This window comes from Magnolia sinica, chromosome 1 (assembly GCF_029962835.1).
Source record: "Magnolia sinica isolate HGM2019 chromosome 1, MsV1, whole genome shotgun sequence".
NCBI lineage: Eukaryota > Viridiplantae > Streptophyta > Magnoliopsida > Magnoliales > Magnoliaceae > Magnolia > Magnolia sinica.
This window is the reverse complement of record NC_080573.1, coordinates 121,072,735-121,091,374: the sequence shown is the minus strand read 5'-3', so window position 1 is coordinate 121,091,374 and position 18,640 is coordinate 121,072,735. Positions and strand designations below refer to the sequence as shown.

Genomic DNA, 18,640 nt, shown 5'->3' with positions numbered 1-18,640 from the left:
GCTTGAACAGTGAATATGAGGCGTTAAGGACACAACTTGTTGTTACAAGTCCTTTTGCTTCACTTTAGGTGGCTTACTTTATTGTCCATACGGAGGAAGCCCACAGGCGGGTTATGTCGGCCACAGCCTTGACACAGGAGCGGATTGCCTTTAACTCCACTATTGTTCCATCTAGAGATAAGAATGGTGGTTTAGAAACTCAAGGAGGGGCCTCAGTTAGAGGACGTGGTCGAGGTCGTGGGGGCCTTTGACCATATGATTGGTACGCACAGTTGTCTTCTATCCTCCACCTCTTCTATTTGTACTCGTTTAGTTCGTCTTGTTGATGGGACTTCCACTCCAGAAGAATGTATTGGTTCTGTATCTTTTTCTCCTTCCCCCCACCTTATGTAACGTCTTGTACATTCCTAATTTAATGCCAATTTGATCTCTCTTAGTTGTCTTACTAGAGCATTAAATTATTGTGTGATTTGTATCTTTTAGGACTTTAGTATGAAGATGACTATTGGTGTGGGCTATGAGTGTGGTGGTCTCTACTTTCTATGTCAAGGGGAGCTTTCTGCTGCCGGTGCTTCCACTCCATCTCGATCCTTTGTTTCTACATCGAGCTGTTTAGAGTCTAATAAAGGGTCTACTGGCCTTTAGCATGCAAGACTAGGTCATGTGTCTACTAGAACTTTACAGTTTTTTGTTCCTCATTTTAATAAGTTGGACGATGTGTATTTCAGATGTGCAACATGTCAGTTTAGTAAGCATGTTAGATTATCATTTCCCGTTGTTGACCATCATGCTACTAAAAGATTTGCTTTAATACATTCTAATGTCTGGGGTTCTAGTTTTGGTCTCTTGATGGATTTTATTACTTTGTCATTTTCATTGATGATTTTTCTCGCGTTAATTGGATGTATTTGAAGAAAAGGCGTGATGAATTATTTCACTTGATTCGATCATTCCATCAAATGATCTAGACCCAACATGAATGTAACATTCAGACCATTCGTTTCGATAATGGTGGTGAGTATATCTCCAAACTCTTCAAATCTTATCTCCAAGAGAGTGGCATCCATTACCAACTTTCTTGTGCCTACACTCCACGACAAAATGGGGTGGCAAAACGGAAGAATCGCCATCTCCTAGAAGTTGCTCGCTCACTCCTAATCAAAATGAAGGTTCCTAAATCATACCATTCTGCGACTTTGTTGATGTCTTGTTACTTAATTAATCGTATGCCTACACATTTTCTAAATGGCGAAATTCTGATTCATACCCTTAAACCTGACTGTCCCTTGTTTGTTGTTCCCCCCTAAGGTGTTCAGATGCACTTGTTTTGTTCACTCATTGAGTCCCTTGAGGGACAAATTTGATCATCGGTCGGTTAAGTGTATATTCATTCGATATTCTCTTTAGAACAAGGGCTACAAGTGTTATGACCCATCAACGATTTTTATTTTTATTTTTACTCTCCATGGTTGTGTCTTTCTTCGAAGACAGGCCATTTTTCTCCTCTGTCTGATCCATCAGACAATTTTGATATGCATCACTCTTTGCCCATGCCGACTGTCGATCCTCTTTCCACATCTTCCTCTTCGGCATCTAAGCAGCTTATCACTTATGTTTGTAGACGAATGAAACCACCAAGGCCTCTAGTGGCTTCCACATCCATGGCTCATCTTCCTGTATCAGGTACATCTTCTCACCCTACTTCCATTACTAGTCCATCTTCACATGTTGTTTCTCACACTCGTAGTCATCATCCAACCTTACATCTTATTTCTAATTTTCTTTCTTATGAGTCCGTTTCATCTTCATATCGTGCGTTCTTGGCAGCAATTTCCTCCTCATCTATTCCTAAATTAGTTCTTGAGGCCCTTGTAGTTCCTGAATGGAAGCAAACAATGGAGGCAGAAATGGCCGCCCTTGATAAAAATGGCACATGGGACCTTATTTCCTTACCTACTGGTAAGAGTACCATTGGGTGCAAATGGGTGTTCTCTATTAAATATAGAGCCGATGGTTCCATTGAACAATAAAACTACAACTAAGACTGATACCATATGCTTTGAGGATACTCGTTGGATGTATCCAACCAGTCTGTTGTAATAGGTTCCATTAATTTTGAACCACGAACAATTTATAGTATAATAGTCATGCAAATGTTGTAAATGTCTCATGTAGAAAGCCTTATATATGTTAATCCTCTCATTAGATTTTGAACCCTCGAAAACCTTAAAAAGAATTTTTCTTAGTAAATCTTAACTTTTTGTGCATGAAATGTTTAAAGAGTAAAGCATAAAAATAAATTGTATGCTATGAATGGAATACTTGTATCCATGTTATTGCATGGTGTGTTGTAAAGGCCATTATGTTAAAGGTAACAGTGGAAACCGTTACACGTTACAAGGTCGTAACGGCCGTAACAACCGTTATGGAAAAAAATGACCTGTAATTGCCGTTAACAGCACATTACATCCCCTATAAAGGCCATAATAGCCCCGTAATGGTCTATTACGAGACATACATGTTTTTCATACTTTTTAATCAACATTACGGGGCAGATATAGGTTTTTTGGGAATTTTTTTCAATAAATAAAAAAATAAAAAAGAGAGGCTGTAACGGCTGTTACGGGGCCGTAACAGCCATTATGCCCCGTATCGTAAAGGTAATGGTGGTGGCCGTTACCGTTACAGAACACCTTGTGTTAGTGTCAAAAAATTTGGGAGATGGGTGTCACATCCCCATTCTTGCTATCATGTTGATATCAGTACCCCTATCTTGGCATCATGGTTCAATTGGATTCAGATATTTCTGGACACATTGAGAGGGGTGATTCAAGTGGATATAGACTCTTTGAATGCTATTAAATGAACTAATGATCGTCATTTTATTCCAAAGCTGTTAATTCAAGTGTCCTTGAGACAATTTAGGGACCTGTAATTTCATCATCAAATAGGCAATAGCTAACCCTGAACATTAGTTTATCGTGAATTGAAACCTCAGGTTTGTTGACCTGATTTTTTTAAATATTAATCATGAATTTTTCTTGATTTTTGAAAGTGTTTGACATTTTTTTTTTCTAGGATTCTTTTACTTCTTCCAGAATTTGTCTCGGAAGTTCTAAAACCACATTCTTGCAACTGTTCTTCTAGGATTGTTCTGCTATTTCTTAGGGCGAATTATTACACCATCCTTCTATACAGGCTATTTCATTGGTGTTTTAGTTTCTGGTGTCTGATACCCTACTAATAGTTTTATTGATGATTCTTAGATTCTCTCTAATAGCTTCAATTGGTTATGGGAGTCATGCATGCTAATTAGTAATTTTTGTTTGAATCCAACAAAGTTTGATGCTTTTGGTTGCTTTAATAGGTCAGCATTGACATAGGGAATTGGCCTCTTTTGTTTAGGGTACTTGTTGAAGATTTAGGATATGCTCAGTGACAGGAAATAAAAAGGGGTAAGAAACCCATTTGCTTGGGGTTGTTATCATTAACAACTAAAAAGGAATTTAAAAAAAAAAAAAAAAAAAAAACAGTTAGAAAGATTGAGATGATAAACTTGATTTTCTCTAGTGTTAGAACTAGTTTCTAAAACTTTGACTTTCCCACCACGAAAACCTTTCAAAATTGTCTTCAGGATGTCCAAAGCTGGTGACAGTTTTCGTGTTTTCCTTCGAGCTTTATTTGTGAGTACATAGCTGGTGACAGTTTTCATGTTTTCCTTGAATACTCGGCATTTGATTCTTGGATAATAGAACGCGAGGTATTGGCAGTGTTCAAAGTATAAGTGTCGCTACAAGTTTTGCTGGCCAGGGATACGGAAACAATATCCCTGAAATGTGGAGAAATATTGTGGAAAATGGTGGAATTTTTCAGTGAAACTTTAGGAGATGCTAAAAGACACATTTCCATATTTAGGAATCCAAAAATTGCAGAAAGAATGCATATATAATAAGTCTTCTTTTAATGAGGGCCTAAAAGCGTGTGCTGTCATAAGAAATCTGTCTAACCATCTCATCCCTCCTGTCTATCCATCCAACCATCCCAACTAACAATCCAACCATCCAACCTTTCATCAAGACATCCATCAATATTTTAGAATATTGACAACACATGATATTTCACCGAGAAACCATCGACAGCTGGAAAGGAAACGAAAGATTGTGGTCTTGAAATCGCTCATGTTGCGATAATGATAATATCGTGATATTATCAATATTATTGTCGACAAGTTGAACACTACATACAACCATGCCCCATAAAAAAATTGAAATTGGATTTGTTTTAAGAAACAGATTTTTGGCGATATCAACAAAATATCGCCGATACAAGTGACACCTAGATTTACATAGTTGAAAATATTGGTGATACATTGGCGATATCTACATTGGCAATACAAGCAACACCTAGAATTTACACAGTCAAAATATTGGTGATACATTGGTGACATTGATACATTGGCAATATTAGCAACACCTGGAATTTACACAGTCGAAGATATTGGTGATACATCAGCGATATCAATACATTGGTAATACTTAGTGATATATCGCTGATACCTGTAATTGCTAATACTACCAATGTTATCAGTATCTCCGAGCTAGAGATATGGATAATATCAGGGATATTTCCATAATATCGGCAGTACTTCGGACAATGGGTATCGGTAATATTGATGAAATCTCGATGTACAAGAGTCTCATGACTCTGTTGCACACAGATTTTCTCACTAGCCCATATTGCAAAATTTTAGCGCATCAATCAGATACTAAAATTTATGCTTGAACTCTCAGTAATAGTTGTCTCTATAATAGTAATCATACTTGTTTCACAATTGATGTAATGCATCAAACTTTCAAAAGAGATCAGCAAAATGTATTTAATAATTCTGCTGAATTTGCAGTGCTTTCCTGTGGAAGTACCTCCATTGATCAGTAGTACTCTCCAGGTAACCAGTTGGGAAGGTTGATCTCATTGGAATTTGTTATCGAGCATTGGCTAAGCTGATAGATGGTTCCATCATTTGACATTTTCCTCTTTTTATGCTAATTCTTGTAGAAACTAATTATAATATGTTTGAGTGGAGGAGATGATCATGACCCTTCAAAATCAGCAGTAAGGGCATCTGCTGGAGCAGTTATAGGAAGGCTCTTGGTAATGAATACCAACTTTCTTGCCCATCTAACATCAGAACCATCACTCTCTGTGGCGCTTCAACAAGCAGGGGTTTCCATTGATCAAAATATACTTCTTTGCTTGGCTGATATATGGGTTGAGAAGGTAATCATGCAACTAGATATACCATGCATTTGATTTTTTTTGAAGGCTGAAACACCTGCAATTGATTTTCTGAAACCTTTTTATCGTCTATTTTGGTCTGCCGAATGATGTTTATCCTGCATGGATGTTTCAATTGTTTTCTGGTATCCTTATGTGTCAATTGTTTTTTTTTTTTTTTTTTGCATGATGCAATTGATATTTCCATCTTCTCAAGCCTGTTTGTAAATAGTCTCCTTTTTGTTTATGTCCAATGATGTTTAACCTACATGGATGTGTCAATTGCTTCCGGTATCCTTTATATTGCTGATCTAGCATCTTATTGATGTAATTTAGTGATGACATCTGCTACTGATATAAGTATTATATATTTTTCATTTCTGTTGCTTATTACATTACTATGCTTCTTCTGCTGTTGTAGAATTATAAGATAGCCATGCTACTATGAGTCTATGACCAACACCTTTGACTATTTGTACATCAATCTCTTCTTGGAAATATGCTGCATATGAACACCAGTAATCCAAGTGAAGCTGCTGCTTTGTTCCCCCCCCCCCCCCCCCCCCAAGCGACTATTCTGCTGCTAATGATGCAAGTCCCTACAGCAAACTGTCTTATAAGTGCTAATGCTTCTGAATGCACTGTAGCTGGATCTATGCACTTATTATATGATTACCATTTTTTTTTTCCTTCCACTGGAAATGCTAAAATCCGGTGGGCCCTTGAACAGGATATTCCATGAGCCATCACTATTCTTGGAAATGCCGCAACTAAATTTGCTGTTGTCTTTGATTTGCCATGAATTACACCATCTATTTCCTCATGAACAGTTGTTGTTATTTCCAGTGTTTTAAGTATCAACAATACCGGCCAATATATCCCACAATATATCTTGTATCCCACCTGTGTGATATGAAATGCACAAGTAGTGGGATATATCTCACATGTTTGATCTGGTGAGGATTTTTTATCCTTCTTTTTTTTCTTTCTTGTAAATCATGGTAAATCGGTGTCAAATAGTTGCAAATACATGTTTTTTCATAAAACATGAAAATTTTCGAGATTTGGGGGAGATGGGTCGAGTTGCGGAAAATTGAAAAAACAAAAAATTTCCAATTTCTAGCAAATCGGTTGCAATCTTTGTGTCCAAACATAAAATCAAACATTATGTAACCTAATCTAGTGACTCTTCTTTTGCTTTTGAATGTATTGCTTGTGTTTCCACATGTCTTCTTACATTTATAAATTATATGAATAGGTTTTGAATATACTTGCATCAATTCAGTTAGACAGTACATAGATTAGGACCCCATACAAAGAAAACCTATAATGTGCACTTGTTTTTTGTAATGTTTTGATTTATAAGTGTGTATTGATGTCTTTTTTAACAATAATTGAAGTTTCATTGAAAAATTCGACCAATTTTCTAATGTTTCCCTATGTTTCCAATAATAGTGATACATTATGTGATACAGCCGATATATCTCATGTGATAACCGATACGTATTCGTATACCAATGGTGCGATACATAACGTGATACCAATATTTCGAACATTGGTTATTTCTACAATGACAAAACATTTTTGTAGGATGGGTTACTTCACTTCTAATTGTTAGACCAACTGTAGATATCATTTTCTATCAATGGAATAAAGACACTTTTTGTGTATGTGGATGATATTATGGTGGCTGGTGATGACTTGGAGGGCATTAAGAAGTTGAAGTTATATCTTCGAACTCAGTTTCATATCAAAGATCTGGCCTTCTTCAATATTTTTTGGGCATTGAAGTAGCAAGATTGAGAATTGGCATAAATCTTTGTTAAAGAAAATATGTTTGTAAGAAGAGACGGGTATGTTGGGTGCCAGATTGATACACCAATGGACCCTTACCTTAAACTTGAACCTAAAGGAGGAGAAGTGTTAGAAGACCCTTGTATGTACAAGAGACTTGTTAGCAAACTCATTTATTTGAATATAACTAGGCTTGATATCACATTCCCCGTCAACATGGTGATCTAGCTCATGTAAAATCTGAGGACATTACATCTAGCAGCAGTTATGAGAGTCTTCAGGTATTTGAAATGTTCTCTTGGGAAGGGTATTTTATATAGAGCTCATGGTCATTTGCAAGTTGCTGGTTATTTAGATGCAGATTATCCAGGGTCGAGATGTGATAGAAGGTCGACTACAAGTTACTACACTTTCTTAGGTGGTAATGTGGTTACTTGGAAAAGTAAGAAACAGAATGTAGTTGCCAAATAAAGTGTTGAAGCTGACTACAAGGCAATGGCGCATACAATTTATGAACTTATGTGGTTAAAGTCTCTTCTCAAAGAATTGGTCTTCGGAGTTTAGGATCTAATGTCTTTACTTGCGACAATCAAGCTGCGATACATATTGCCAAAAATCCTGTGTTTCATGAGAGAACGAAGCATATAGAGGTTGATTGTCATTTCATTCGTGACAAGATATCTCAAGGAGAGATCCACACACTTTTTATTTCTTCCCACGATCGATATGCATATTTATTCATTAAGGCTCTTGGAAAATCTCAGTTCCACAAATTAGTATCGAAGCTGGATATCCAAGACATCTATGCTCCAGCTTGAGAGGGAGTGTTAATGGTAGTGGTTATGGGCCTATGGCCCACCCACTTTGTCTTGGGATTTGTTGGGAACATAGCTTTTTGTTTAAGGGGTATTTTTGATATTTTGGCTTTTGTTTACTTAAGGGCACTTTTGTAAGTTCATCCATTTATTGAAAAAATAATATAAGAGAAAAGTGGGAGCATGAGAACTAGCACCCAATTCCCTTTTCTCGAGTTTCTTCTCTCATTTTTCTCTTCTTTTTATCTTTTCTTCTACTTTTCTCTTTTTTATACCAACTTACAGAGATATATGCCAAATAAATAAGAAATAGAGGGAAACCTTGATGAAGGGCCTGAGAGGAGAATAGGGGAAAGGCCTAAAGGACTTTGATGGAGGTAACAATAGGGAGTATGAAGGCTTGTTCACTTACCGAGGATAGGACCTTAGGAAGGAATGGCTGGAAAAACATCATTCGTAAAGCCAATTTCAAATAACACATGGGAATGATCACATACGTTTTAACACAGATTCTCTCACTCTCCCTCAAATATATTTATGTATTTGGGGAATGGTTGCATACATTGGATTACGCATGCACGCACATACACATATATGTATGCATGCATGTATGTGGGTAATGATCTCATACATAGTGTTTGTAGTATCGGTATCATTACATGTATTACTGGTTTGGGATATGAAAACACGTATCATACCTAGGATTGTGTCGTTGATTGAGAGAAAAATTGGAGAAACACGGGGAAAATGATGAAATTTTTCAGTGAAACTTCAAGCTAAAATACACATATTTGCATATATTTAGGAATAAAAATTGCAAAAGTAAAAAAGAAAAAAGAAAAATGCATACATAATATTTTAATGTTAATGGGGGCCTACAAGTATATGTTGTCATAGAAAATCAATGCAATAACAACCAAAATAAATTCATATAATACAAATGCAAGTATCGAACAATAACTAAAACTTATAAAAAAGTAAAGTAACTAAAAGACATACCTATTTGGCCATCCCTCATACCCACATGGAGTTATTAGGTGGCCTGAAGTCGTCATTTCCATCCCTACTCGGTCTGCCACTATAATGATGCTTAACGTATCCATCCATCCATGCGTGCATGCATACATGCATATACACACATGCATGATCTATCCATGCATGCATACATACATGCATAAGCCATCCATCCATTCATGTAAACACACACACATGCATATTCCATCTATCCATCTATCCAACCAACCATCCATCCATCCATTCATGCATGTATAGATAGTACATCAATGATCCATTTGGCCATCCATGCATGCATATGTATATACACATACGAACATGCATTTCATCATACAACCATGCATCCATACAAAAATAAAATAAAATCAAATGGTATCTTTTTTAAATACACAGATTTTTTCTTCTTCAATATTTTGAAAAAATAAGTTTCCACCCCCTAATGCAACATATTGATAACAAACATTGACCATAAAAACAAAACGAAATTCTAAAAAACGAAAGTTAAACTTTTTTTTCAAATTAAACATATATTATTTTTGAAAATATTAAATAATTAAAATTTTGAGAGCTCAACATGATTCTATAGATCAGCCCATCCTTGTCATCGTGTTAAAATTCAGGTCCCCAATTAAGAAAATTGGTAAAAATCGGATTTTTCCCAAATTTATCAAATTTCCCCCATTTTGTTTTACTAACCTTTCGATTTTCCACTCACTTCCATGTCAATGCTTGAGAATCATGCATAAACATGGATTTGAAGTGAAATCCATGAGAACATCAATGAAAGAACCCATAATATTACAATATATCTTTTGGACTTCAGCTCATCTATCTTTCGTTCCGTGATTTCTCCCCCAAATGGGAGATTTGATCCGCAAGAAATATAGGTGCCGAAATCCAACTTTCCACTCAGATCTGGAAAGAAAATTTGAAAATATTTCATTTTTTTTTCTTGAATTTCTTTAAATAACATATTGTTGTTGTTCTTTGATGAGAAGCTGTCTTGTATTGGTGCTATTATCACCAACACAAGCGAAATCCGGAATTTTTATAAAATAAAATCTCACAATATTTTGGGGATACATTGAAATGTTGATACAATGGTGATACATGGTAATATGTTGGTCAGATATCGCCAATACTTGGAAAAGTCTCAATTTACTACATTATTGGTATTGCTGAGGTGGCAATACAGATAATATTGGCAATGTTATTGATAATATCTCTAATATTTGAAACACTGCTCATATGTTTGACATAACACACAAATGTATGTATTTGTGCTTCTTTGTTGGGAATGATCACATATGTTTGAATGTTTGGTAATTGCCAAACTTTTGAGCTGTGGGGCCACCGTGATGTGTGAATGCCATCCAACCTGTCCGTTAGATATGCACCCCATGTTAGGCCTAGATACCAAAATCTTGCTTGACCCATAGCTCAAGTGGGTCACACCAAAGGGGACAAATGGGGGACATTGAGGAGGGGTACAGTAACCATAGAAACTTCCAAATGGAATTGGGGTCCTTTCATGTTGTGTATATGTTGTCCAAACCATTCATTAGGTGAAGCCCATTAGGATGAAGGGACACACCGAGATGCAAACCATTCCAAAACTTGGGTGGCTACAACGAGTGAATATGTATGTTTTAGTTGTGATTGGCTGATTGCACATTGCTGCCTATGGTGTCTCAACTAAGTTTTGGATCAGGTGATTCTTGAGATGTACAGGGAGTATGAGGATTTGCACTAGATGCACAACTAGGATTCCAGATAGAGAGCACAGGTGGGCCCACACACAGCTTGAATATGGTAATCACCAAATGTTCAAACCTATGGGGACACACATTCACACCCATACGCACTCATCCACCCATGCACGCATGCACACATATAAACGTCCCAATTTTGTTAAATGACACGTGTCATGTGTGACGTTTGTAATGCATCGAAGCATTTTGTGACGTGAGATGGCCAATCATCAATTGGATAGTCCATTCCTTCACACAACTAATGGCAAGCCATGGTGCAAAATTCATGCAACCATCAGTCAATTGAAGGAACTGTGGAAAGTCAACATTGGATGTAGAAACAAAGTAGACTCAATAATCATGTTGAAACGTCTATTCCATGGTCCCCACCATTGATTGCTTATGATTCCAAACAAGCACTCAATTTTACTGTGCTAATCATCCCATCTTTGGTTGTCAAAAATGGATGGTTGTAGCAAGATGGCCCACATGTAGAGGGTTAGGATCATCCAATCAGCGTAATTTTTTAGACATGGCTTGTGTGCAGTGGCACAAATGAATGGACAGTCCAGATTGATGGTTGGCCGTCTCCAAGTCATTTCTGGCTAACATCCCCATGAAGGTGTTCTCAGAATTCTTACTAGAATTTCCGGCTAGAATCTACAATTTTGGAAACACTAAATGTCTCTTTACAACTCTCTCTTAGATGTTTCTACATGTTTACCATGTTCTCTCATGAACTCATTTTTACAAGTTCTTTTGTGCCCTTTCTTCCTTTGCCACAGATTGACAATGTAACAGCCATCCAAAGAAAAATTTATGCATTAGCTCTTTCTATTATTTTGACCTTAAGAATGCCTCAAGTCCTTGATAAACTTGATGAAATATTAAGGTGTGATTTCAATCCTGACCAAATAAGCTCAATTCTACATATAAATCAATTCTAAAATGAACTTACTGGTGCCATTTTTTGCAAACAATGCAGTGTCTGTACAAGTGCTCTTTTGAGTGGAAGTGAAGAAATAAATGATGAAGAAACCAGGTGACAGTTCTTTCGATGCTTCAACCTTGTTGTATATGTTGGCAATATGGCTTTTGGTTCTTTGATGTATAATTTGCAGACTGATTTAGTTTCTCTTGGGAAATGCATGGCAGTGCCGATAATGCAAGCGATACAGTTTCTCCCTGCGATGGCACTGTTTCAAGTAAAGAATCAAGAAGAAGACAGGTAACTGTTGCCTACCTGTCATAACTGAGGACAGATCAAGGCTGAACTCATCTTGCCTGAATTATTTTGATGTCCATTACATGTGGTCTGTGGGCCAGTGGACTGCAATTGTTAATCTAGTGTTATCTGTGGGTGGACCATGGTTGAAAGCTCATTCAATCAGACAATCCTAGCCATCACGTTTCATAATTGAGTTTTGATTGTAACCGGTTTCACTTCTTTCTCTCTCTCTCTCTCTCTCTCTTTTTTTTTTTTTTTTTAATATCCATCTGAAGGCCACCGATCAGACCGACTAGGATTTGGCCAAAACACTTGTTTTTTAACCATGGTTCATCCATGGATAGGACCCACCAGGTGGATGGCATCTATGACCACACTACGGCATGTGAGATTTTCGGGCCAGACGAGCTCCTCTACTTGTGCTCCTGATTGTCCATTATTCTAAGTTCATGTGATTATTAAATGCATTCCCTAGCAGCGGTATCATTGAACAGTGTTGATAGAGTTCTAATACTAGGCTTGCTGTGACAAACTTTTGTTTCTGCAATCAGATCCGAGCTTCGGACCCAATCAAGCACTTATCATTGGAGACGATGCTGAGAGAAAATCTCCAGGCATGTGCTGCTCTTCATGGGGAATCATCTTTCAATGCAGCCCTCAGCAGGATGCATCCAGCAGCATTTGCACAGTTACAACAGGCATTGAAAATGGTGTAGCCCTTTGTTGATATAACGTCAAAATTCATTCTTTGTACAACATGGTGGCTTCGTTTTCCTTTGCGGTTATTGCATCATTGTTTTCCGTCTGGCGAGATAGAACATAGGGGTAAGTTACTGACCCTTTTATCACCTCGGAATAGTGTATAGGTGGGCCCCACAATTAATCAGGAATGTTCATAAAAATCCCCTGGATTGGAATGTGGCTAAGACTTTGATTGGTGGCCTGCAAATATATTGGTTAAGAAAAAGTCTATATTGAATGGAAAATAGGTCAAAGATCAAAGGATCAGGATTGTTGAATCTAGGGGGATTTTGGGTTGTTCCCCCTCCATTGTGGGGCTCATCAGATAAATGGTATGGGCCATGAGCCAAGTTGTACTGGATCCTTTGCCTGATATAGTTCTGACTCCATTTTTCATTTTTGTATAAGACTTGTGTCATTTTGTCCCACCTCGCAACTAACACATGTTTTTACAGATGGCCTGCCCAAGAGCTCCTACAACATCTCCCTGCATTGGCGTTTCTGGCTCTCTGGAGTTGGCTTTGGGTCATTTCTCATTCAGGCTGTTGTAAAAATGTTTTTTCTTGGGTCCCTGCCCATCCAAATGCAGGCACAGTGCCAATATGGAACACGTGTGTGAGCTGACCTTACCATCAGGTGGCCTACACTGGTTAATCAGAGGTCATTTCAGAACTCGGGCCACAGCGCATGGAAACAAATGGACAGGAAAGAAAGTTTGTTTTAACCACGTTGTACATTGTGACCAACCTGAGGAGCTAGTTGGCCTGATTTTTGAGGCAAAAGATTTCCCAACTAGATGGAAGGATCCCAAAAGCATTCCATATTGGCACGTGTGGCTGTTACATTGGCTGGGCATGGGTCTGCATGGGTGTGGAGCTAGCAAACCTCATTTTGGTGATAGGCTTCTAAGGCAACCAACGCCTGTGAATATAAAATCATGCGTCATGACATTGAGGCTACATATAGGTACAATTGCTGCTTTCTTACTGATTGGAAAAATAGCAGTACATAGCTTCAGGTTATCTAGAAAAGAGTACAAGATAGGCATGTCATATACTCTCATGCCTGGAGCTACAGAATGTTTACTTTGTGCTGTGAAAGTGAAATAGTAAGGGTTTGAACACCACCTGTGCCTGACTCTCTTATGCTAGTGATGCTTTATGTCAAAAAATATCAGCTGATATTACTTGCGGGTCCATGAGTTGTATTTGGAGAAGTAGACACCAATTGTTCCGAATATCCCCTATATTATCGAAATATCCTTGATATTATCTGTATCTCTAGCTCGACGATGCCAATAACATTAGTAGCAATACTGACAACACTGGTAGCATCAGGAATTTGAGGTATCGGCGATATATCACTAAGTATTGCCGTATCACTAATGTATCTCCAATATTTTCCACTATGTAAATTCTTGGTGTCATTTGTATCCTCAATGTGTCGGCCATATTTCAATAATATTGCCAGCATATCGATATCACCAAAAATCACTTTTAAAAAATCTCCATTTCAATTTTTTTTTTTTTTTTTTAAATTTTAGTTTTTTTTTATGGGCACATGATTGTATGTAGTGCTCAAATTCTCAACGATAATATTGGTAATATTGTGATATTATCATTAACATGGACGATATCAAAACCGTAGCTCTGTGTTTCCTTTCTAGTTGTCGACAATTTCTCAATGAAATATCATGTGTTGTCAATATTTTAAATATCGATGGATGTTTGGACAGTTGGATGGATAGATTGTTGGATGAAATTGGATGGATTTCTTACAACAACACATGCTTTTAGGTCCTTATTAAATGAGAACTTATTATGTATGCATTCTTTTTGTAATTTTTTATTTCCTAAATATACAACTATATATATTTTAGCTTCTGTTAAAGTTTCACTTAAAAATTCCACTATTTTTTCCCCATTGTTCTCAATGTTTTCCCTTATTACGCATTTCTGGTTATCGGCGCTATTATTGGCAATATCGATATTTTTTGTGTGTCCTTGTCTGGCGAAACCTGTAGCGATACTGAGACCTTGAACATTGTGGATGCCCCAATCACTTGATCAGGACCTTCTGTTTGGTTCGTCATACACTTTAGGGTTCACAGTGCAATAATGGCACAGTGAAAGTATCATATTCAGTAGGAATTTATATGACCCTCTGAACGAAGGTACTTGGGTTTTCATTTTCTACAAGTTGGACCTACAAATGCAGATCATTATTCTGTTGGGCTTCAATGTTGATGGACCATGCTGCAGAATTTTCTTATATTGGAATATTCAACCACCAGTGTTGGATTCACTCTCGATTGAATTTGGACCGTTTTGTACTTGTCCATTTTATTTTATACTTGTAATCAATCGATTGAAAGGCTTTGTCTGGCCAAGGAGAATTTGTCCATGGTCCGTTATGGATTGATGGGGATGAATTGACCGATGGCTTGGGACAGTGAACCATTGACAATAGTGTTTGCTGTGGATATCCTTTAGTTGAGGACCATATACTTCCCACCCATCCATTAACTATCCATTTCATACCCTCTCTGTCCTGCAAAAATTAATGGTCCAGATCATCTATGATTGAAAAGTACCCAATAAATCTGAAGTAGATCAGTAGATCAAATTTTTTTCCTTGAACTCAGTGCAACCCAATGGATCAAGAACGGAATGTCAGAAAGACCGTTTTATTGATCAGGAACAAATTTCCATTTTATCAACTAAAGCAAACATAGAGATGAAGATTTTCTTGGTTTCCTTTTTGTGTATTGCATCTAAGTGAAACCCATTCTTAAGGTTCTCTAAACCCTTGCAAAACTCTGTTTTAAGTATTTTTAAGGAAAAAAAGAAAAAAGAAAAAAAAGAAACACCAATAATTTCTGAAGATGGGCAAAAAAAAAAAAAAACTCTTTTATTTTTTTCTTTTCTAAACGAAAGATATTTTATTCAAAAAAGAAATTTCTTTTGGGTGAATTTAAAAAATAGAGGTGGGTGGTCACTTCCCATTGATAAAAATTGAGTAGAAGGTGATTTTTTATTTCTTTAGCATCCACAACTGAGTTATTTGTGAGGATTTTATTTTTTTTTCTTTTCTAAATGAAAGATATTTTGTTCAAAAAAGAAATTTCTTTTGGGTGAATTTAAAAATGGAGGTGGGTGGTCACCTCCCATTGATAAAAATTGAGGAGAAGCTGAATTTTTATTTCTTTAGCATACACGACTGAGTTATTTGTGAGGAATATTTTTTTTTTTCTTTTCTAAATGAAGGATATTTTATCCAAAAAAGAAATTTCTTTTGGGTGAATTTAAAAAATAGAGGTAGGTGGTCACCTCCCATTGATAAAAATTGAGTAGAAGGTGATTTTTTATTTCTTTAGCATACACGATTGAGTTATTTGTGAGGATTACTTGGAAAGGAATGATTTAAAGAGGCGAAGGACATCTATTGAAGATATTACGTACATTAATATTAATATATAAATTTTAATTATTTTAAGCAAAGTTTTCTATTTAAACTTTATATATAGGCTTATATAAGCATGTATATAGTTGTTTTTTTAGTCTCTTTTTTTATCTATGATCGGCTAGTCCAAAATCAACGTAGACGATCGGGTACTCTAGTCAATATCTATGATCTTTTATCTATCCTCAAGTTTAATGATCATAATCACCTTTCATGCACCATCAAATTTTGATCTCATGACCATAGTCTAGGCTAATGGACCTTAGAATAATGACTTGAACTTCAGTCCTCTAATACAAGTGTCTAAAAGTTCAATACTGGAATTTTATCTTCATTTCACACACAAACATGTAGAGGAAAGGCAAAAGCACAACTGACACAATGTCAACTCCTAATGATGGAGACCTCCTATACTGACCTAAAAAAGTTCTCTCACATATGATGATTGTACATCTTAAAGTACGATGTCTACAGATGGGTCTTAAGTATATCTGCGGATCACGACTTAATAGGGTACTGAGATCCGTGGACTACAACTCTCCTTAGTCAATGATTACTTTGTTCAATCTCATATTTTCAATGACCAAACGATTTACTCATCACATAGTTGATAGGAGAGTACACGAACCAAGCTAGCTCGGTTAACTCGCTCGACTCAGCTCGAAAAAGCTTGATTCGACTTGGTTCGAAACTGAGTTTGAGCTGAGTCGAGCTTAGTTTTGAGCTTGAAAATATTTTCAACCGAGTTCGAGTTGGTCCCGAGCTTGACTTAACTCAGTTCGATATATAACTCGAACTCAGTTTGACTCAGCTCAACTCGGTTAAGTAGTATAAAAACAAAAAATAAAAACCCTAATACCTTTACCCTTTTCTCATAAACAACTTAGCCCGCCCAAGTCCCCTCTCTCTCTCTCTCTCTCTCTCTCTCTCTCTCTCTCTCTCCTCGACCCGGTGCTCACCCATCACCGTCGCCCATCTCTCCGCTTGACTCGGTGCTCACCCGTCACCTTCGCCCGTCTCTCCGCTCGACCCGGTGCTCGCCCGTCACCATCGCCCTACCCGATTGCCGATCCCTAGCTGGTCCAATGATCCCTGCCTTGGTCGACCGTCTGGCCTGTCTCTGACTATTGCTCGCCTACTCGCCCTGCCCTACAACTCTTGCTGTTAGGTGGTCCCTGCCCTGCTCGGTCGTTTATTGCTCGCCCTCCTCCTGCCACCACTTGCCAATCCGGCAGTCGCCCTGCCCTGATCTACCCCGCCTTGCCTGTCGATAAGCACTTGAATCGAACCCAATTTTTATACCATTATAATTTATTAATATTATTTATATTATATATATATATATAAACAATAAATAAAAATATATTATATATTATTTATGAAATAAAAAATTCTAAACAGTAAATACTATATATTGTATTATTATATGGTAATAAAAATAATAAATATTATATATTATATTATTATATAGTAATAAAAATCCCAATGAACAAAAACACACCACTTAGCACTTGTAAACCCTATATTATTAAATAAATAACCCTAAACATTCATACCTTATTAATATTATATTTATATATTACAATATACATAATTAATTAATTATATATTACTTATTAAATATAAATTTTCATATATATATATATATTAATTAATTAATTATATGGATGAATGATTGGTTGGATGTTTGGATGGATGAGAGGGATTGATAGATGGATGGATGATTGGTTTGGCTGAATGGTTGAATCATAGATGATAAATATATTATAATATATCAATATTATTATATATATTAAATTAATGTTATATTGGTAATCATATGACTTAATATAATTGTTAGTTATTATTTACAATTATTTTATTTAAATACTCCTCAATCCCCATAATAAAGCAATGTTCATTTTAGTTTTTTTTTTTTTTTTTTTTTAAATTGTTATTGCTAATTGTTAATTTGTTATTATTAATGTTAGGTTTTTAATATTAATATTAAATTAATTTAATTTAAAATTAATATTAATGTTATTGTTATTGTTAGTGTTAATTTCTTATTATTTAATCAGTAGCATTATTTTTTAAAATATTTTATTGTTGTAGTGTAAGATAATCAATTGCTCATTTGAAGATTTTTATGTTGCCAAACATAGATTCACTATGTTTTTAGATGCATAAAAATTCTCTAACTGTCTTTTTTTAGACAGTTCAATATTGGATTGATAATAATGTTTTCATTTATTCTAATTTAAATACACATGTTTGTTTCAGTTCGTTTCTCCTATTTTCTCTGGATATATTTCTTGCATTTATTTCCTCAGGTGGATAGTTGACGTGGGTATCAAATACAAGATTAATATATTTTTGAGAGATAAAGAGAGATACTGCCAAAATTTTGACGTGACATTTAAATTAAATAAGGAAAGCATTATAATCTATTTAACATTGAATGAGTGACTAATTTAGACACTTAAAATTGTTGAAAATTTAGAAGACATTTATACACACACTACTTGTATTAATAAGTGCCTAAAAGTTAGTTTCATATCTTTATATTTAATTATTTAGAG

The 18,640-nt window shown here is 36.1% G+C and overlaps 1 protein-coding gene across 2 annotated transcripts in view; it reads left to right on the top strand.

The window, feature by feature from the left end:
- The window catches only part of LOC131256229 (uncharacterized), an 82,801-nt gene extending 68,833 nt beyond the window's left edge, over positions 1-13,968 (top strand). Inside the window, exons 18-24 of one of the 2 annotated variants that reach the window (XM_058257235.1) lie at positions 4,901-4,945; positions 5,056-5,277; positions 11,434-11,540; positions 11,634-11,690; positions 11,804-11,876; positions 12,428-12,701; positions 13,073-13,968. In XM_058257235.1, the coding sequence (XP_058113218.1) occupies positions 4,901-4,945; positions 5,056-5,277; positions 11,434-11,540; positions 11,634-11,690; positions 11,804-11,876; positions 12,428-12,592 (669 nt within the window). In that variant the 3' untranslated portion in view covers positions 12,593-12,701; positions 13,073-13,968. The remainder of the gene's footprint in view (positions 1-4,900; positions 4,946-5,055; positions 5,278-11,433; positions 11,541-11,633; positions 11,691-11,803; positions 11,877-12,427; positions 12,702-13,072) is intronic. The other variant, XM_058257236.1, reaches the window with a different exon arrangement.
- Positions 13,969-18,640: the final 4,672 nt, after the last annotated feature.